Source organism: Mesoplodon mirus (genome assembly GCF_964341445.2).
Source record: "Mesoplodon mirus genome assembly, chromosome: 5".
Classification (NCBI taxonomy): domain Eukaryota; kingdom Metazoa; phylum Chordata; class Mammalia; order Artiodactyla; family Ziphiidae; genus Mesoplodon; species Mesoplodon mirus.
The window spans coordinates 44381573-44402732 of NC_138980.1; the positions used below are offsets into that span (position 1 = coordinate 44381573).

Genomic DNA, 21160 nt, shown 5'->3' on the forward strand with positions numbered 1-21160 from the left:
TTCGCTCCCGGGGACCGCTCCCCGCGCCCTGCTCTCTGCCTGCTCCCCCGCTTGGTCGCATGGAGACCCCGGGGGTCCAAGAAGGGGTAGAGGCATCCCGCGAGCTGAACCGCGCTCGCAGCCGCCAAGGCACAGCCAGGGCTCCGAAGCACCTGTGGCGGCAGCCCCGGCACCCCATCCGCATCCAGCGGCGCTTCCACTCAGACCCGGACAAGTCTGTGCGCCGCGGGGAGCGTGACCTGAGCCCGCGGCCAGCGATCGAGAAGTCGCGGCGCTCCTGGCCCTCCTCCTTCCGCAGGCTGTAGGTGGGCGGGGGCAGGGCCCTCCCACGGAGTGGGGGAGGGGCGCGCAGGGCCTGGCGGGAATAGGGGAGGGTCTTTGCTCTTCCAGGGGCGGGGGTCTCTGCCTCTTGGCTGAGGCTGGCGCTTTAGAGGAGGGTGGAGTTGGGGGGTGGTAGTGCCATGATTGCTTATGGGTCTGTGTGACCTGGTGTGCCCAAGTGCCGTTGCATCCGAATGCGTGTGAGTCTGAGTAGTTGCGACCCCGTGTGTGCTCCTATCTGTTGTGTGAGTGTCCACAGCTGGCTGTGTCTCTGTGGGTGATGGGATGTGTTCAGGTGTGTGTATACCAGTTACCTACGTGCTTGGGTGTTTCCCCTTGTGGTGCCCGTGTGTGTGTCTGGGCACGACTGTCCTCGCTCTGATCCAGTTCGGTGTCCAAGGGCCCTCCAGACCCTGGAGTGTCCTCGGGTGTTTGTGGGTTTGTGGCCACGGCAAGCATTTCAGGGGAGCTTGGGTTGGGTATATGAGAGGCCCAGGGCAGGCTGTCTGCTGTGCTGGGGGAGGATCCTCCTCTGTGGCGTGTCCACACACACACGCACACACTCACGTGTCCCCTGCTGTCAGAGGGAAGCCTCTTGGGGGGCCTGAGCACAGGCTGTTTCTTCCACACAAGAATGAGGTGGAGAAGAGGGGAGTAGAGGTGGGGGAGGGGCTGCTCCCATTTCATATAAACTGAGGGAGGGGGGCAGAATAAGATAAAGACAGAATAGAAACACAGAAAAACAGGGGCCTCAGTGGGGTCAGAGGGGCCTCAGTGCCACCAAAGAGCAGGGTCCAGGAGTCCCAGGCCCTCCTTGGATGGGAGGGGGAGCTAAATCAGGCCAGACCTAGAGCCCTGGGTTTGAGGCCAGGCTGAGTGACCTTGGGTGAGTCGCTTTCCTCTCTGGACTTTTCTCTTGCCTTGGTCCCTGGACCTCCCGGGGCCACAGGCTTCTTGATCAACAAGCCTGGCCTAACACCCCAGCCTGGCCCTCCAGCAGCCCTAGCTGGTGTCTGGGGCAGAAGGACCCCACAGCCCAGAAGGGTTGGAGCTTTCCCAGGTGACCCAGCAGGCCCCTTGCCTCCACCCTCCAGCCCTCAGCTTCTCCTCCCCTCTCTCCCGGTGACTCATGATTTTCCATCTTCAAGAAAGAACAAACAGAGACTAGGTTTGGGCCCATCTCGGGGGAGAACCACGTGGCTCTGGAAGGCAGGAGTGGTGGGTTGTGTTCCTGTGAGTGTGTGTGTGTGTCCTGCCCATGCATATACGTGCTGATGTGGTGGGAGAGGCTCAGCCTTCAGGGAAGCTAGCTTCAAGGCCAATGTTCTGTGCACTGCCAAGCAAGCGGTGGTGCTTCCCTGAGCCTGTGTCATCAGTGAGATGCAAACACAAACTCATAATTTCTGCATTTTGTCATGAACGTTCTGTGCCAGAGCATAGTCCTCAGCTGTGGCCCTCCTCCCCACTACCCCAGGTGGATCACATGGGTCTGGGAGGGTCTGAGCATCTTGTTCAGCAAGCATTTATTTAGCAGCTACCATGTGCCAGGCCCTGTACTGGGGCCACAGCCCAAGGGCAAGCAGGTGCTCATAGGCTAAAGGTAGAGACAGACTCATACCAGCTGGAGACAACACAGAGTGATCTGTGCTGTGATGGAGAGAGATCAGGGTGCCGTGGGGCCCAGAGGAGGCTTCTGACCCAGCTTTTGGAGGTAGGGGGTGAGGAAGGACTGCTCGGAAGAAGTGACATCTAAGCCTAGCCTGAAGGGTAAAGAGAAGTCAGCCGGGAGGAGTGCAGGGAAGGGTATGCCAAGCAGAAGGAACAGAATGTGCAAAGCGTCAGACTCAAGAGGATCAGATATATGAAGACATGAACACAGATCAGTGTGGCTGGAGGGTGGGAGGGGAGGCTCTTATTCATCTCACAAACATTTACTGAGCACCTACTGAGTGTTGGGCACTGAGGGCACAACTGGCAGCAAGGCAGACCTGGTCCTGCCCTCAAGGGGCTGGCAGGTGAGGCAGACACAGATCAAATAATCAGGACAGTAAATGTGAAATTGTACCAATGAGAGGAGGGTGCTCTGAGAATATTTATTTACTTGGCTGGTCACGGAGGGCTTCCTGCAGGGTGTGATGCTTCAACTGTGACCTGAAAGACAAAAAAGTTAGCAGGGGGGACTTCCCTGGTGGCGCAGTGGTTAAGACTCCGCACTCCCAGTGCAGGGAGCCTGAGTTCGATCCTGGGTCAGGGAACTAGATCCCACATGCATGCCACAACTCAGAGTTCGCATGCCACAACTAAGGAGCCCGTGAACCGCAACTAAGGACCCAGTGCAACCAAATAAATAAATTAAAAAAAAAAAGTTAGGAGGGGAAGAGCCTTCAGGCAAGGGCATGGGATAAGAATGAACCTGGATGCTTTGAAAAACAGCAAGCAGGGAAGGGATGATGAAGCTGAAGCAGAGTGAGCCAAGAGGCGTGTGCTGGGGAGGCAGGCAGGAGTGAGGCCACACAGGCGTCCAGGGAGGTGTGGATTCAGAAGTGAGGGCAATGGGGAGCCACAGGAGGATCTGGAGCAGAGGAGGGGGAGATCTGACCCATGTGATCATCTGCACATGTGACTCAGCCTCCACCCTCCTCTCTCTATCTAGATTCTCTTATTTATTTTTATTTTTATTTTTTTTTTGCGGTACGCGGGCCCCTCACTGTTGTGGCCTCTCCCGTTGTTGAGCACAGGCTCCGGACCCGCAGGCTCAGAGGCCATGGCTCACGGGCCTAGCCACTCCGTGGCATGTGGGATCTTCCCGGACCGGGGCACGAACCCATGTCCCCTGCATCAGCAGGCAGACTCTCAACCACTGCACCACTCGGGAAGCCCTAGATTCTTCCAAGGGAGACTTTCCTGGTTGTCCAGTGGTTAAGACTCCACACTTCCAATGCAGTGGGTGCGGGTTTGATACGTGGTCAGGAAGCTAAGATCCCACATGCCCTGGAGTGTGGCCAAAACTTTTTTTTTAATTAGAAAAAAAAAAGATAACTAGATTCTTCAGGCGGACTTGGGCAAGTCATCTCTCCTCTCCAGACCCCGGTATACTTGTCCATAAAATGGGTGTAACAGCACCCACCTCCTGTCTCACGGGCGCCACCTGGTGGCAGAGGAGACAAGTGCTTGCCCAGGGAAGAGGCTCAAATAGGGGAAATTGAGACACCGAAGTGTTAAGGGCACTAGAGACTGCTGGGCACCTCCTCAGGTCACATAGCATGCAGGGACAAAGTTAGGGTGAGACAAAGTCATGTCAACCCCTCCATTGGCCTCTGCCCCTTCCTGAGCGAAGCTTGGGGTCATGTCCCAGCGTCAGGCAGGCCAGGTTTTGAATGCTGAATCTCGGCTCTGTGGCTCAGTTTCTCCACCCAAAAAGCTATTGATAATGCATTGATAATGCATTACCGTTAAAACTGGTTATAAAGTATTTAAAGTTGAATCTATTAATGAAACATTAATATTAAAACTACTGATAAAGCATTAATGTCAGAGTAGCACCTGGGACTTGCAGAGGAGATGGAGCCATTTAAGCATTAAGTGGAAGAGGCTGGGGAGGCTGCCAACCTAGGCTTGAATGACCTCAGGCAATGAGCACACGTCTCTGTGCCTCGGTTTCCCCATCCACAAAATGGGAATAATAGTCCCCACTTTATAGAGTTGCTCTGAAAATAAAATGACTTTTACATGCACAGCCCTTGGCTCAGCACCGGGAGAGCAAGGAGTGCTCAGTTCGTACCCATGTGTTTAGCCTTAACCTTCCATTTTATGTTTGTGAATTCAGAAGGACTGCATCTCTCTGTGTCTCAGTCTCTCCTTGGGGATATGAGAACACTGTGAGTCTCCCCCATGGGGCTGAGATGGTGTCAAGGCTCCTTGGACCCAGCCCCAGTCTCTCCACTAGACTGATCCTGGCGGCCTCTATCCCCTGGGGACAAGCTATAATTAGGTATAGCCACAGCAGCTACAGATGGTATTTTTGTCTTGGGGACAGAGAGTCTGATTCCCACCAGGTGTCCGGTTGCAGGGCCATGGGGACAGAAGGGGGTTCCCAGCCAGACCCTTGAGACTCTCTGTCCTCCTGAGCCCCAGTGTGACTCCTCTGTGAGCCTCCATTTTCTCATCTATACAACGGGGACCATAGTATGAGTGAGATGTCAGGGGAGGGTCAGGGTCTCACCACTGAAGCCCTGATCTCCTGAAATAGTATCTCACATCCCCCCAGGATTGCCAGAGACCTGGGTGGCATTTGTCTGGGACTCCCAAAACTAGTGCAGTCCCCTGGGGCAAGGCCCAGGCAGGGGGCTTGTTATCCCACAGCAGGACACAGTCAGGCCCATAGATTCTGTGTGGCCTCAGCTGGGCCTTGGTTGCTTCTGCCTGAGAGGTGGGTGTTCTGGGTCTTGTCTCCAAGTGTGACATTCTCCAAGACTTGGTTTCCTTTTCTGAAGAATGGGGCAAGACCACCCAACTCCAGCATTCTGAGGGTAGGCCAGCTGGTACAGACCCCTGAACAGCCCCCCTGATACCAGGGGCAAGGCTTCCCTTTCCAAGGGTCCTTCCTGGGGTGGGTGGTGGCAGCTGAAGCTTCACAGGACCGGAAGGCCTGGCAGGAGTGGAGTGCGGATGTTTGTCCAGTAGAGACAGCAGGAGAGGGGAAACGACCCAGAGACAGGGCCTGGGGAATGTCAGAGCAGGTGGAGGTCATGTGGGGGCTTGTGGAGGGGGACAGGAAGAGGGGGAGCTGCCTTGCAGTGAAGACTTGCGTCTGTTGCCACTTTTCTCCAAGCCTCAGTTCCCCACCTGACAAAGGATTAAGGGTTTGTAGTTTCTGAGCAGCCCCTTGGTGGCTCAGTCCTCAGTTTCTCCATCTGGAAAATGGGTAGAGGGTTGTTGCAAGCACTGTGTGGGATCTGGGCAGCCCCTCGGCAAACTCTGTGTCTCGGTGACTCCCTGATAATGGAGAGCACTTCCTTTTTTGAACTTCTGTATCTCTCTTTTCAGCCGAGTTATCAGCTGAGCAAGCTGCACTACTGGGGGACAAGGTGGCAGAGGGAAGTGGTATAAGATGCAGTTTCTGGGCTCCCCCAAAGGGGAAGCAGAGAGTGTCCCGTCTAGCTCAGTGCCTCGGTTTCCCCATTTGTCTCGGTGAGGGCGTCCCTGAGCGGTCCTGCGGCGAAGGCGGGGCGGGTGCGCCTCCTGCCCTCTCCCCGCCGGGCCCCGCCCCCGTGGTTGTCCAGAAAAGGTCCCGCGCAGCCTGTACTCCGTCCAGCCTGCACGCGGTCTTGGCAATGCAGGGCCCCCCTGCGCCCGCCCCGGCCCCTGTGCCCAGCTCCCCCCGGGGCTCCCCGCGCGGCTCCCCCGGGCTCTTCAGGAAGCTCCTGGTGAACCAGAGCATCCGCCTGCAGCGGCGCTTCACCGTGGCCCATCCGCTGTGGTGAGGCGAGACAGTGGGCCTCGCAGGGGTCATGGGAACCGCCGGGCTGGAGGTGGGAAGGGCAGAGTCAAGGACAGCTGGGGCCAGGTGGGGGGTCAGGGCATGAAGGCTCTGCCCCTTTGCCCTTTCTCGGTATCTCTCTCCCTCTGCCCTATCTCTGTCTCTTTTAGTTGATGACTGTCTCTCTCCATCTCTGTTTCCCTCCACCCACCGCCTGGACACACGCCCAGGGGACCAGCCGTCTGTCCCTCTCCAGCTGTGCGGCCTGGAGCAGGACGGGCTGAGGCTCACGTCTCCTTCTGACCCTCGCCAACCCGGGGCAGGCGGGCTGAGAGTCCTGGAGGTGGAGGGAAGAGGGTCACTCCTCCCCTTGGTCTGCCCCCGCCATCCGTTCTGGCGCCAGCAACGGGATGGCCTGGTGGCCTCACAGTAAGCCCTCGATCTCCGCGGAGGAAGAAGTGATTTGATGGAGGCCTTTGAGGCAGGGTGTTCGCGGTGTTAAGAGAGCTTGTTGCGCACCCGCGCAGAGCGCCGCCTCTGCGCAGCCCCACTCGGTTGCGTTCTCCAAGGACTCGTTCCACCGCTTTAGGTTTGAATTCCGGCCCTTCAGGAAGCGACTGTCACATCGTGGGTCGCAGGGCAGAGGCTGGGGTTGGAGGTGGGGCTGGCGGGCGCCGACTGGGTCTCGTACCTTGCGCTTGGCTCGTGCGGTTTTCTCACTTGGTAATTTGGCATCTTGCGGCTCAGGGACTAAAGGTCCCTTCTCCAAGGTCACACGGCCAGTGGCAGCTGGTGGAGACGGGGGCAGTTGTGACTGTGGTCCCTGATGGCGCCATTTCAGGCCGAGACTGGGGTCCCGGGTCCGGGAGAGCGCCCCCAGGGCACCAGAAGCTTGCGAAGAGGGGTCCCCGCCGAGGGCTCCGGAGTGAGGACAGGGGCGTCGAGGACGTCAAGGGCGTGAGGCTGGGCGAGGGCAGGTCTCTCCGAGGCCCCTGTGCTTCAGTTTACCTGTCTGGGACAGACGCGCCGTTCCCACAGTCGGTGCGAGCTCCTCCCCGCTGCCCGCGTCATGGAACCACGGCCTGACCCAGCAGCTCTCGGCTAAGTTTAGAGCAGAAAGAAAAACAGCTTCCCCCGTAGCGACAAAACCCCGGGTCAGCCCTTAACTCTCCGTGCTCGCTACTTGGATTCGAACCCACCACGCTGTGGCCTCTCCCGGCCTCAGTTTCCGTATTCATCCATAGGTGTGCTTTTCCCAGAACTTCTGGGGAGATGAGAGGGAGGGGTAGGTGGTAGCCACTCCCAGGCCTCCCCCTCTGAGCACAGGTTTAGGGTACCCACCGCCACTAACCCGCCCCCAAGAATCCTCTCCTCCAGTCACCCGGCACACTTGGGGGCCGGGTAAGAGCTAAGAAGTCCCGCCCCTCCGGGTGACGTCACGAAGCGGGAACTCAGAAACGCTGGACTTGAGGGGCTTCTCCAGGAGCCCCAGAACCCGAACAGACCGAGAGCGGTCGGACATAGCCGAACATCCGAGTGAGGCCGGACTAAGCCGAATATGCCCGACCTGGCCCGAGTGCCACCCGGACTTGCTCGAAAACTTGGCGCGACGGGACGTAGCCGAACACGCCCGAACGCATCCGAACCTACCCGAATGCGGTCGGTTGTAGCCGAATTCTACCGAACTCACCCGACAGAACTCACGGGAAGAGGTCGAATCCTGTATGATCAGACCCAGCTTAGTCCAACCTGGCCGTACTTGACCGAGCCGGACCGAATCCAGCTGAACCTGACAGAATCCTGCCGAATTTCCCACTCCCAACCCGGTCTGAGCCGAATTCCTTGCTCGGAGTCTTCCGGCAGGCGCCTATCCCATCCGTGGACTGGGATGGGGTGACCTCGAGGGGGACCAGGTGGACACTGGCCCTCGGCCAGGAGGGACGTGTCTAGGGGCGGCCCCTGGGGTCTTCCTGTCTCCGTCTTTCCTGCCCGCTCCCTTCTCAGAAACCTGTGACCCACTTGCAGCCCCTCTCCCTGGTTGCTAACTCCCCTTCCCACACTTCTGTTCTAGCCCCATGCCCCCTGCCACTCTTTCTCTGACTCCAAGTCGTAGATCCCCCTTATTCCGTCAGGGTGTGGCTGGAGGGAGAGACGGGACTGAGAGATGGGAGGGGCGATTGGGGATTGCCTGGAACAGGAGGAGGACGGTGCTCTGGGGTGAGGACACATCCTGTGCAAAGGCCCAGAGGTGGAAGAGAACAGGCAGAGTGTTCAGGCCAAAAATAAAGCAGAAGAACTGGGGAGCTAAGGATAGGGCCAGAGCGAGCTGGAGGCGTGGTTGGTGAGATTGGGGTGGGGCCATATAGGCTGAAGGTGGGGACCTGGAGCTGGGGAAAGGGGACAGGTAGTCCAGGGCGTAGCCAAAGCTGGCTGGGGATGGGGCCTCTCCTGGCTGTGAGGAGCCTTCGAGTGTGCCCCGTCTAGGCGGGACCTAGGTCCCCTCCAGAGAGGAAAGCCCAGGAAGTCGTTTCCAATCCCCACGAACTTACCCTGCGACCTGGGCCTCAGTTTACTCCTTAGTAATACGGGAGCCCTGTCGCTCTCCTCAGGTGCTCGGTTGTAACTCCCTGAAAGCACCCTGGGGATGAAGTCTACCACACCCATATTAGAAACAAAGTTGTTGATGTCCATAGAAAAGCTGTGACCCATGGTCACAACAGCCACTTGGAGACAGATATGAAGCTCATGTCCTGGAGTCCAGATTAGTCCCAGTGGAAAAGACTCTGGGGTACAGAGGTGGAGATGGAGGCGTGAGGGGTGCAGTGTCCCTGAGTGGGGGTGTGACCGTGGGACAGATGGACAAGCTGCAGGCCACTCCTGCCCAGCCCACCACGTGGCCCCAGGGAGGATGTGACAAAACTGATATAGGCCTTGACCCAGCATCCATATGCTAGGACCCTCAGCTCTGACTATGACTCCTTTTCCTTCAGCTTGGACCTGGAAAATGGGCTATCGTGCAGAAGAAGCGCCCTGGACCCTCAGGCCGGGTCTGGCCTTGGCCGGGTCATCCAAGCACCTGCCCAGCACAGCCAGAGGCGGGAGTCCTTCCTGTACCGCTCAGACAGTGACTACGAACTCTCGTCCAAGACCATGTCCCGGAACTCCTCTGTGGCTAGCGACCTGTGAGTCTGAGGCTGGGGGATAATACCGCTTTCTCCTTCCTTCCTTCCTTTATTCCTCCATTCGGCACGCCTCCCTCAAATGGCCGTTTGAGGTGGGCCTTAAAGTTTATGTAGGAGTTTGCCTATTTGCTTGTTCAGCCGGACATGCGGAGAATGATATCCAGTGATCCTCTGTGCTTCACTTTAGGCTGGGGTTGGGTGGCAATCCAGTGACATTAAGGCCAATTAACAGCAACTGAACGAACACTTTGATCTGAGCTTTCTGGTAGCCATAATTTCCTGCCTCTACTAAGACCCCTGTTGCCCCTGGGACTCAGATTCTCCATTTGTGAGATGGGGATAAAGCGAGTGATTGGTCAGAGGGGCTGTGGCTGCTTTCAGAGAAGAGTCAGGTGAGGGGAGTCCAGGAACTACTAGGAAGACACCCAAAGGAGGGATTCGGGACAGGAGGATGCACTCAGCTGAGGGCACAGTGTGGGGAAAAGCTGAAAGATGGGGGACTTGCCTGGCGGTCCAGTGCTTAAGACTCCGCGCTTCCACTGCAGGGGGCACGGGTTCAATAACTAAGATCCCGCATGCCGCGTGGCGCAAAAAGGAAAAACAACAACAACAAAAACCCCAGAAAAAACTGGAAGATGGGAACGCGTGGGAGGGCTCCTTCTGACCGCCCTTCCATGTCTGGTCTCCCCGCAGACACGGAGAAGACGTGATTGTGACACCCTTTGCCCAGGTGGGTGCCCACCTCTTCCTTCTCCCGTGTGCCGGGTAGGTAGAGCCGACCCCTCCTTCCCAACGCTGGCCACCCCCCCTCGCAGGTCCTGGCCAGTCTGAGGACAGTTCGGAGCAACGTTGCGGCCCTTGCCCACCTGCAAGGCCGCGGGGCAGCCAAGTACGCAGGGGGCGGGGCGGGGGCGGGGCCTTGCGGAGAGAAGGGCAGGGCCTGGCGGAGCGGGGCGGGATCAGAAGACAAGGTGGGCGAAGCAGAGGCGGGGCACGGGCGGAAAGGGCGCGGCTGGCAATTCGGGGATGGGGGGGAAGAGGAGGAGGGGCGGGGGCCAGGAGGTCTTGGGGGCGGGGCCCCTATGGGTGGGGCAGGCCGCTCCTGAGCCGATTGTACTGCAGGCAGGCATGCATCGGGAACACCCCATCTGGCAGTCAGCCCCCTCCACCAACAGGTAATGCGCCTGCTCCTATCCCCTCCTTCCACTGTGGGACAGCTGTGAACTTCCTCTCTATGGGGACCTCCCCAGCCCATGAATCCTTGGGCTGTGCTAATTGTAAACCTCTCCCCCACCCCACCCCGCCACCCCCCCGCCCAAACACCCTTGGGGATGTGGAGATCCTGGGGTCCTGAGTGGCCTCATTCTCATTGGGAAGGGATCCAGGGTCCAGAGGCAGAGATGAGAGCAGGAGGGGCACAGGGTTCCCAAGTGGGGGTGGGGCAGGCCCCTGACCAGCTTGGCCCCCAGAGGACACTGGGCAGAAGCTGGCTTTGGAGACACTGGACGAGCTGGATTGGTGTTTGGATCAGCTGGAGACACTGCAGGCGCGGCACTCGGTGGGGGAGATGGCCTCCAACAAGGTTAGTAGAGCCAGATAACTGAGATCACTTGCCTATGTCCACAGTGCCCCCATCATCACTGACATCACCTTCCTCTGCAGTTCAAGTGGATGCTGAACCGGGAGTTGACTCACCTGTCTGAAGCCAGCAGCTCTGGGAACCAAGTGTCTGAGTACATATCCCGAACCTTCCTGGGTGAGCTATGGTGGGTCACTGACTAGGCCACATTACAGAGGTAGGAAGAGGGAAGGGAAAGAAAGACTTCTGCTACAGACCTCAACTGAGGAAGATAGAACCAGACACGGATACCCCCAGCCCCATGAGGCAGGTCTGGACCAGAGGGAGGGGCAGGAGGATCTTCCAGGAGGAGGGGGACATTAAAGTTAGGGTTTTGAAGCATGAGTAGAAGTTTGCCAAGGAGGAGATAGAGGAAACGACAGAGCTGGGTCTCCAGCTTGGGAGACGGACAGGACATTTGACTGTTTTGGGAAAAATACTAAGCTCCAGGTGCCCAGGGGCCATGTCCAGCAGAAGAGGTCACTGAGATCAGCCTTGAACAGAGGAGAAGGGTATCTACAGGCCAGAAAGGAGTTTACTCTGAGATTACTCTGGTCCAGGTAAAAAGGAAATAGGTTGATCTTGAGGCTTGGCAAGGTCCAGTACTTGAGGCCAAGCAGGCTAACCCTAGCAGGTGAATTGACTTCTCTGAGCCCTACCCTGCCCCATCTACAGACCAGCAGACTGAGGTGGAGTTGCCCAGGGTGACCCCCACGGAGCCCCCAAGGCCCATGTCCCAGATCAGCGGCCTGCGTGGACTCCCCCACAGTACCAGCCTTTCTGCAGCCACTGTCCCACGCTTTGGGGTCCAGACTGATCAGGAGGGGCAACTGGCCAAGGTGGGTTTACAATAGGAATGCTGAGACCCAGGTTTGAATCCTGGCTCTGTGTGGCTACCCTATTTTGGGCCTCAGTTTGCCCACCTATATACTGACCAGGTGGGGCTCAGTGTAGGACTGAGGCCTGGGGATGGGGGTTGAGGCTCCAGAGTCTGGGGAAGTTGGGCTGCAGTTAAGCTCCAGTCCTTCACATTTTAGGAGCTGGAAGACACCAAGAAGTGGGGACTTGATGTGTTCAAAGTGGCAGAGCTAAGTGGGAACCGGCCCCTCACAGCTATCATGTTCAGCATCTTTCAGGTACCTCCCCTGCCCTTGGCTTCTAATACCCTTGTGTTTCCTTCACTCCTTCCTACCTCAGGACCTCAGGGGACACATATTCTTCAAATCCTCCCTAACATCCCTGAGTGGGGTCATTTGAGCAGGGGCATTGAAGGATGGATAGGCATTTGTTAGGTTTAAAAGTTCACTGCTGATTGGCAACAAGACTCAAGCCTCAGCCTTGGGCCAGGCCTGAAGAGACCCAGTCTGTAGGGAACAACTGTGGGGTCAGAGATGAGCCAGAGGGGAAGGACAGAGACCAGGGGAGTTCAGAGGGAGAGCAGGGAGGGCATCCTGGAAGAGGGGAAACTTGAGAGATGGATAGGGATTCAGAAGGAGAGAAGGCATAGGAATAGTGTGTGCTGCCACCCAGAGGCCGAGGCCCTGACTGGGGCCCTGTGATGGACCAGGAACGGGACCTGCTCAAGACATTTCGGATCCCAGCAGACACGCTTGCCACCTACCTACTGACACTGGAGGGTCACTACCACAACGATGTGGCCTACCACAATAGCCTACACGCTGCTGACGTGGCCCAGTCTACACATGTGCTGCTGGCCACACCTGCGCTTGAGGTAGGGCCCTACAGCTGCAGGCAGCCCTGGTGCGTGCAGGGCACAGAGAGCCTGCCCCTCACCTCTTATGCTCCGTGCCCACTCAGGCCGTGTTCACTGACCTGGAAGTCCTGGCTGCCATCTTTGCAAGCGCCATCCATGATGTGGATCATCCTGGGGTCTCCAATCAGTTTCTCATTAACACCAGTGAGTTAGGGGGCTGGGCCCTGCCACCACCTGTCAATCAAGTGATGTTAGGTGGTCCCATTCCTGCTCTGAGTCTCCCTGTTTGTGAAATGACTGCCACAATCTTCCCTCCCTTAGGTGCTGAGAGCAGACCCAGATATATAGTAGATACTCAATAAATGAGAGAATAACAAATGTGGCAGAGCTGATTTGGGCCCACTGAGATTTTAAAGTTTAGGATCCTTTGTGGTGTCAGAAAAACTCAGTCAACAAGCAATTATTGGGTACCTCTTATATACATCCCTGGAGAGCTGGAGATAAGAGTGGAGCCCTCTCACTTGAGGATCCCAGGGTCTAATAAGACAATGACTTGGTAGTTCATTCAACCAGCACACAGCACTGTCTCCTGCCATGTCAAGTCCCCAAGGAGTCACCAGTCTTGAGGAGGTAGAGCTGAACACAGATGCCCCCAGCCCCGCAGAGTCAGGGCAGGGCCATGGGGAGAGACAGGGTCCTAGAAGGCTTCCTGGAGGAGGGGGCATTGGAGTTGGGGCTTCAATGCATGAGTAGGAGTTTACTGGGAATTTACAGAACCGGCCTTTGGGTGGAGTGGGTTGGATGGGCAGGTCTTGAGGTGCTCCACCTCCCCTACAGACTCAGAGCTTGCACTTATGTACAATGATACCTCCATGCTGGAGAACCACCACCTGGCTGTGGGCTTCAAGCTGCTGCAGGCAGAGAACTGTGACATCTTCCAGAACCTCACCACCAAGCAGCGGCTGAGTCTGCGCAGGATGGTCATCGACATGGTGAGACAACAGCGATGGATGGGGTGGGGCGACCTTGGTATGGCTGGGGGCTCAGTTGGACCAGGGCATGTCCCCATTCTGAGTCCGAGCTTCCTGGTCTTTAAAACGGGGCAATGACTGTCCAAGGCTTGGGTAGGGGTGACTAGGCCCTTGGTCAGTCTAATCAGGTTTTGGATGTGATTCACGTGCAAATGATGTGGAAACTTTCTGGGGTTTCAGGTGCAACTTTTCTGACCCTTAAGTCTGTGCATTTGATATTTTTCAAGTTGGGAGACACGAGTACATTTTGGGGTCTTATGCATCAATTAATTTATTTAACAAGCATTTATTGAGCATCCATTGTGCTTGTCCTGTGACAGTGACCATTAGAATTCTGCCCTTTATGAAACTCACAGTCTGTGGGGGAGATGGACACACAGGTGGGAACCATGATGGGGGACCCACAAGCAGAGCCATGATGGGGGACCTGTAGACAGAGCTGTGATGGAGAGATGCTCAAGGTTGAGGAGGGCTTCCCCAGGAGGGAACATTGAAGTCAGGGCCTGAAGAGTGTAGAGGACCACGGGGTGGGGAAGAGTGTTCCCAGCAGAGGGAACAGCATGTGGGGAGGGCTCAGAGGAAACCAGGCTCCAAGTGAAGAGGAACTAAAAGTTTGCTGAGGGAGAGTGGGGGCTCTGGGCAGTGGGCACTCCCAGTGGAAGCATCCTTTGGTCCAGATGGGAGGTTTGGGGAGAAGTTTTTTTTTAATATTTATTTATTCATTTAGCTGTGCTGGGTCTTAGTTGCCGCACAAGGGATCTTCATTGCAGCGTGCAGGATCTTCGTTGCCGCATGCAGGATCTTTAGTTGTGGCATACGGGATCTTTAGTTGTGGCATGCGGGCTCTTAGTTGCGGCATGAGGGATCTAGTTCCCTGACCAGGGATCGAACCAGGACCCCCTGCATTGGGAACATGGAGTCTTAACTGCTGGACCACCGGGGAAGTCCCCTGGGGAGAAGTTTTGAGACTTCTGTCTGATTCTCAGAGAAGCCCGTGGGTCATTCCTGGGCTGGGTCCGCATGGGTCCAGCTAAATGATTTTTAAGCAGCTGTGCTCAGAGCTGAACTTCCCTTCTGGTGGCTGAAAACAGCCCTCCCAGCCACGCAGCAGCCACAGGAAGGTTTGGGGAGCACTCAGTCCACCTGTGGCTCCCACGGCCCTCTGGATAAATCCCCTGCTCCTCCCTGAGGCCCTCCCCACTCTTGTCACCCTCACTTGATCCCATGTTGCTCCTGCACTCGTTTGTTCTAGCCACAACTCTCTCCTCTATGTTCCTCAGCTTATTCAGCCTCAGGACCTTTGCACTGGCCAAGTCATCTGCTGGGCTTCAGGCATGTTTCATGTCAACCCCCAGGTCTAATCTCCCTCCCTCATGCCCTGTCTCACATATGGGATGCACCCCACAAGCCCGGCAACCTTGGAGAAGGGACTATTGACTCAGCTTCTCTTGTGAGCTGGGTTTACAGCAAATCTTGATACATGCCCCCATTTGACAGATGAGGACACTGAGGCTGAGAGGGCTGAGGATCCAAGTGGGTGTGGCATCTGGGAGGTGGGGAGTGGGGGTGGGGCAGGCGCTATCCTCATACCTGCCATCCTCCTTCACCTTCCCCCAGGTGCTGGCCACAGACATGTCCAAACACATGAACATCCTGGCTGACCTCAAGACCATGGTGGAGACCAAGAAGGTGACAAGCCTTGGAGTCTTGCTGCTAGACAACTACTCCGACCACATCCAGGTGTGTGGCTGGGCCAGCCCTAAGGTCTTGGTTTCCACACTCTCATTCAGCTGCATTTATGAAGTGCCAACTGCGTGCCCAACTTGAAGAAATGGAGGCACATACGGTCACGTGGCTGTGCCTTAGCCACCCTTTCCCCTGCCCAGCCTCAGTTTCCCCACCTGTAAGATGGGTATGTCCATGGCGCCAGCCTCTGGGGCAGGTACCAGGCCTGGGGTGGCCTGGCCTGAGCCCTCCCGAGCCTCGGTCTCACCAGGTCTTGCAGAGCCTGGTGCACTGTGCCGACCTCAGCAACCCCACCAAGCCGCTGCCGCTCTACCGCCAGTGGACAGACCGCATCATGGCTGAGTTCTTCCAGCAGGGCGACCGTGAGCGCGAATCAGGCCTGGACATCAGCCCTATGTGCGATAAGCACACGGCCTCAGTGGAGAAGTCCCAGGTCTGAGGGTGACTGAGCCGAGCCGGTGGGCACTGGGGAGGTGGGAGGGAAAGGAGTGGCTGAGCTGACCCCACGAGTCCTGGCTTGACCCCTGGCTGGCAAATGAGGGGATGTGGCCTAAGGGTCTGCACTGGGCTGTGCAGAGTCAGGCCTGGTGTGTATTCCCTCTGGGCTGCCAGAAGAGAGATCTTCACTCATTTGTGGAGTTTGGAAGTATCTGTTCTGAGTGACATAGGAGATTCTTGAGGCGCTCCCAGTCTGGGGGACACATTCATCCAGCTCTGAGGAGCCAGGGCTGAGGTAGAGGGAAAGACTTAGGGGTTGGGGGAGCTCAAAAGGGGCAGAGGAGTCTTCCAAGAGGAGGGGTTATTTGAAGAGGGTTTCGAAGGATGTGTAGGAGTTGGGAAATGGCATTCCAGGCAGAGGGAACAACCTGGGCAAAGGTCTGGGGGCTGGACTGGGTCTAGGTTCCATGGTAACTCACCACCCAGCAATCTCTATCCCCCAACTCTGTATCACCCCACAGGTGGGTTTCATTGACTACATTGCCCACCCACTGTGGGAGACGTGGGCTGACCTGGTACACCCAGATGCACAGGACCTGCTGGACACTCTGGAGGACAACCGCGAGTGGTACCAGAGCAAGATCCCCCGCAGCCCTGTGGACCCCACCAGCCCCAAGCAGGGTGGTCTGGACAGATTCCAGTTTCAGCGGACTCTGCAGGAGGCAGAAGAGGAGGAGGGAGAGGAGGAGGGAGCCCTGGGTGGGGAGGCCTCAGAGTCACCTGACACTGAGCTCCTGTTCCCTGAGGCCAGCCCAGACCCTGGGGCCCTATACCTGGAAAACCAGAGGACCGTGGGCAAGCCCTGTGTGGACCATGAGGGCAATGTGATGACTGAGCCTTTGGGAACCTAGTGGCCCCTGATGGGTGGGTGGACTTTCCCAGAAGAGGTCCCAGGTGGCCCCTGCTTTGCCTTCCCCACCCACTGAGGGAGACAATCAGGCTTTTAGCTACAGACAGGTCTCAGGGTTGAATTGGAGGCACCAGGCGGGATCCATTCTGACCCTGAGCTCAGCTGAGAGAGCTCTCCAAGGAGCTGGGCTGGGGGCAGCCTCTTCCAGGGCCCTTGAGTTCTCCCTCCTGGACTTCAACCCCTGGTGTAGAAAGGGAGTATCTGCCAGGCCTTTTGTGCATCTTCTCCAGTGGTCACTCTTCAACCACGTCAATCACTTTATTCTTTCATTCTTTATCCAATAATTACCGGGCACCTACTGTGTGCCAGGCCTGTGCCTCTTATGTGCCTCTGGGGTAGCCCTGCACAAGGAGCTGGGGAGTCAGCCTCAAGGAGATGCCCCCTCCCCTAGACACCTCCCCTTCATCTGCAAGGCAGCTCATTACAAGAGAACAAGAACTTGAATGGGAGAATTCTCAGCACCAAAGCTTCATCCAGGCCCAGTTCTGGCTCTGGAGCTCTGGTGGGGAGCGATAGGGGCCATGAAAGAGAGGGCTGTGTGTCAGGAACTGTCTCTGAAGACTGATTTAGCCTTCATTGCTTGTGCACTGGCTGTTGCTTTAAGTTGCTGTGGTTTCTGTCTTCAGTCTAAGGATCCTAGTTCTCCCTGGTCCCAGGACCCAGTGCTGGCTCCCTTATACTTTCTCCCTCTCTAGAACAGCAACAAAAGCACAGACTTCTCCCCCACGGAAGGTCTCTCCATCTTCTGATTCTGAGGCTGTCTCAGATTCCCCGTAGGGAAAAGGAAGCCTCTGATGCTTTCTTGCAAGTCACAGCTCCTGGGCCTCAGTTTCCCCTCCATGGCCTGATCCTTAGTACTTGGGTAAACTTTGGTTGGAGGGTGCTGTTTGTGACCTCCCTGAAATATCTTAGAAATATGGGGCATTCTCTGGGTTTAAATAAACTCTATCACCCATAATTAGTACCGTGCCCATTTCACGGATGGGGAAATAGGAGCGGAGAGGTCCTGTGGCCTGAGGGCTCAAGGCCCTGTAGCTGGGGGGGCAGACGTTAGCCAGCGGCGCCCCCTGGTGGCTGGAGGCGCAGCGGGGAGGCGGGGCGAATTCGGGGCCCTTCCTCGCTTTACCAGAAGTCTCTCCCGCACCCAGCTTGGTTGAGTTCACCCTGAGGGTGCCGGCCTGGCGCAGAGCAGGTGAGGCGGCTCTGTGCTCAAGTCTCAGATTCAGTTCCCGCTTCCGGAGGCCTCAGTATCCCCCCATTCCCACCCCACCCCCCCACCCCCTAGCCTCCCTCCCCGCGTGTCTGATGATTTATACATGGCACAAGTCATCACAGCAGCCCCTGGCTTCAAGAACAGCAGGCTTCATTCCTAAATAATTTCATTAATAATTTCATTCCATTGATGATTCATCATCATCACAATTAATGATCAAATTCCACAGAGGGAGAATTAAAGGGCATCTGGATCATGAACTCGGTGCATTTCCTTCCACACTTTTAAAAGGCAGAGATTTATGGGGTTTTTAAAAGGCAGAGATCTATGGGATTTTTATTTATATATATATTTTATCCTTTCCACCTTGCAAGTAATACATGTCACTGTAGAGAATCCAAAAATAATGGAAACATGTAAAGACGAAAATAAAATTCTGCTGTAACCTCACCCACAGATCATCTGCCTTCAGCATTTCACTTTATTTCCCTCTGTTTTTTTCTCTACCCATTCATAAGAACACTCATATGTCCCCCTTCATTTTGGGCCACAGGTATTCCTCCCTCTTCCCCTTACTGACTGCACACTACCCACACTAGTTTTTTAACACCCCAAGCACAGTCCCACCTCAGGCCCTTGGCACATGCTGTGCCCCCTACCTGGAATACTTCTCTCCCTCAACCTCCCCCTTTGGGTCTCAGCTCAGCATCCTCTTCTCCAGGAAGTCCTTCCTGACCCTCCCCCTCCCACCCCAGGCTGGCACTGGTGGAAACTCTCTGGGAGTCTTTGCTTCGTGTCTACCACCCTCTCCAGACTATGATCTTCAGAGTTCCCCAGAGATGGACTTTGACAACGTCAACAAATCTCTTAACCTCCCCGAGCCTTTGTCATTTCGCGGGTAAAATGTGCTCTTTGTGAGGTTCACAGAATTGTAACAACAGGTATTGTTTGAGGAAAGCATGTCCTGAGCTCTTTCTTCACAGGTATAGAAACTGAGGCTCACAGAGGGGATGACGAAGAAGTCACTCACATGCTCCAGGTCTCCCATTTCCTCCTGTTTAGGGTCCTTCCTGAGGGACATAGTCCTTACCTTTGTGGCTCACTCTAGACCCAAAGAGGAGGGTGGGAGAAGATCTTTAGGGCCCCTGGGAACTTTCAGCCCTTGTGAACTCCTAGGGTGACTCGTAGGGCCTCACTTTGCCCTCGAGGGAGAAAATGTTGCCTGGCCCCCCTTCCTCATGGAGCTGGAGGGGGTTGTCCCTCGAGCTTGTTTAGTGAGTTCCAGCCTCAGGGCCTTTGAAGTTGCTGTTCCTGCTGTCTGGAGCACTGTTCCCCCACTTCTCCCAGTGGCCAGCTCATTCTCCTCCTTCAGATTCCTGCTCAAATGTCACTTCCTCAGAGAGGTCTTCCCTAACCTCAGTGGCCAAAGTCACGCTCCTTCCAATCATTCATTTGTTCATTCATTCATGTCATACCATCACAGGGCACCTACTGTGTCCAAAGGTGTAGGTGCTGGGGACACCGATCTCCGCCTTTCAAAGCTCACAGCTGGCTATTGGATAAATAAGTCAACATGATCATTTCTAATGGGGATGTGTCAGGAAGGAGAACTATGGTGACATGATAGGAGGTGACATGGTGAAATCAGAACTTTTGGAGGGAGGTGGGTGTTGATTGGAGATCTGAAGGGGATGAGAGAGCCAGGCACAGAAAGAGCTGGGGAAATACCTGGGGAAGAGTACACAGCAGGTGCAAAGGCCCTGAGGCAAGGTTGCACCTGGAACCTCGAAGAGGGAATGACTCACTGCAGGAGAAAGATGAGGTAGTGGGATGGGATCTGAGAGGGTTTCGGGCCCTTCTCCTACGCAGCTCTGTTGCTCGGACCACACAGAACACCTCCCCTCAAGTCTGTAGTCCCCACCTCCAATTCAACCATCCCTAATTCCAGAGCCTGATGCTGATTCTTAACAATAAATCCTTCCATTATTCTTATTTTAAAATACAAAATCCTGGGACTTCCCTGGTGGCGCAGTGGTTAAGAATCCGCTTGCTAATACAGGGGATACGGGTTCGAGCCCTGGTCCGGGAAGATCCCACATGTCGTGGAGCAACTAAGCCCGTGCGCCACAACTACTGAGCCTGTGCTCTAGAGCCCGCGAGCCACAACTACTGAGCCTGTGTGCCACAACTACTGAAGCCCGCGCGCCTAAAGCCCGTGCTCCGCAACAAGAGAAGCCACCGCAATGAGAAGCCCGTGCACCGCAACGAAGAGTAGCCCCTGCTCGCTGGAACTAGAGAAAGCCCGTGTGTAGCAACGAAGACCCAACGCAGCCAAATAAATAAATGAATAAATACATAAATAAAATAAAATACAAAATCTTTTGTGCAGAAGCTGGTATACACTGGTGTGGGCTTTTACCCTTTGGGAAAAAAATAAGTGGGTATTTCCGATCGACACCCACGTACAAAGCCGGAAGCATGCATTTGGGAGGTCAGGGAGCCTAGCTGCCTCGCACGCCCTCCCCTCCACCTGGGCGGCGCCTGGAGCCCCCCCCAACCCCCACCCCAAAGCGGGAACTCGACTGCTGGTCTTCCCTTGGGGAGAGATTGGAGGTGGATTTATATTTATTCATTATCTTTTTCTGAATCTTCCCAGTTCTCTGCAGTGGGTTTGTGATACTTTTATAGTCTGAGTGAAGAGGAGGGACAAAAATGTTATCCTTAGAAAAAAATAGATTTCCCAACTGCAAGGAGAGCTGGAGGGACGTCTCTGCACTTCCGGGGCGCTGGGGGCGGGGGTGGGGGGAGTGGGCGGCCTGCAGGCGCTAAGTTATTCTGGTTTCTAGGCGCCTCTGCAGCTGGCGAGCTTTTTATAAAAAAGACAAGCCCCGCCCCTCGTCTCCTGAGGAGGAATCAGGGAGATCAGAATTTTCCTGGGGCCACACGCCCCCTGCCGGGTGTGGGGACCGGAGTTGGGGCGGAGGGCAGAGACCTGGAGTGGAGGCCAAGGTCTCGTTCTTCCTCCCCTCCTCCAATTCTGACTTTTTCACATGAAGATGGATGTGACGGGTCACCTTGGACCCCAAAGTCTCCATCTCTGAGTCTCATTTTGCTAGGATGGAGGAGGGAGGACTCTCTGTCCCTGTCTTTTTAAACTCAGGAACCAGGGAGGAGTAAAGCATCTCCCACCCCTTGTCTTTATTGTTGGGTCTTTGAACCGCTCGTATCCTCCCTGTTTCCCAGGTTTTTTTACCGCAGACTTTGCGAGTTTAAGGGACAGGCCGTTTTTCCGCCCTACTTCCGCCATTTCGTTGAATTTTTCTCTGGAAAATGGGGAGCAGGTGGGCTCCTCTGGTGGCGCAGTGGTTGAGAGTCCGCCTGCCGATGCAGGGGACACGGGTTCGTGCCCCGGTCCGGGAAGATCCCACATGCCGCGGAGCGGCTGGGC

The 21160-nt window shown here is 56.0% G+C and overlaps 1 protein-coding gene across 2 annotated transcripts; it reads left to right on the forward strand.

Moving 5' to 3' along the window:
• Window positions 1-59: 59 nt before the first annotated feature.
• Window positions 60-16440, forward strand: PDE4C (phosphodiesterase 4C; the record flags this gene model as incomplete). Of its 2 annotated transcripts, none has more annotated exons than XM_082622154.1 (15): window positions 60-301; window positions 8791-8982; window positions 9676-9712; window positions 9798-9871; window positions 10105-10157; window positions 10452-10564; window positions 10645-10738; window positions 11276-11439; window positions 11638-11736; window positions 12168-12332; window positions 12419-12518; window positions 13152-13306; window positions 14963-15085; window positions 15342-15524; window positions 16051-16440. In XM_082622154.1, 15 exons carry the CDS (start codon window positions 60-62, stop codon window positions 16438-16440), a joined length of 2184 nt encoding a protein of 727 aa, XP_082478280.1. The 2 variants fall into 2 exon arrangements, with proteins under 2 accessions (XP_082478280.1, XP_082478281.1); XM_082622155.1 differs by lacking the exon at window positions 60-301 and adding an exon at window positions 5655-5800.
• Window positions 16441-21160: the final 4720 nt, after the last annotated feature.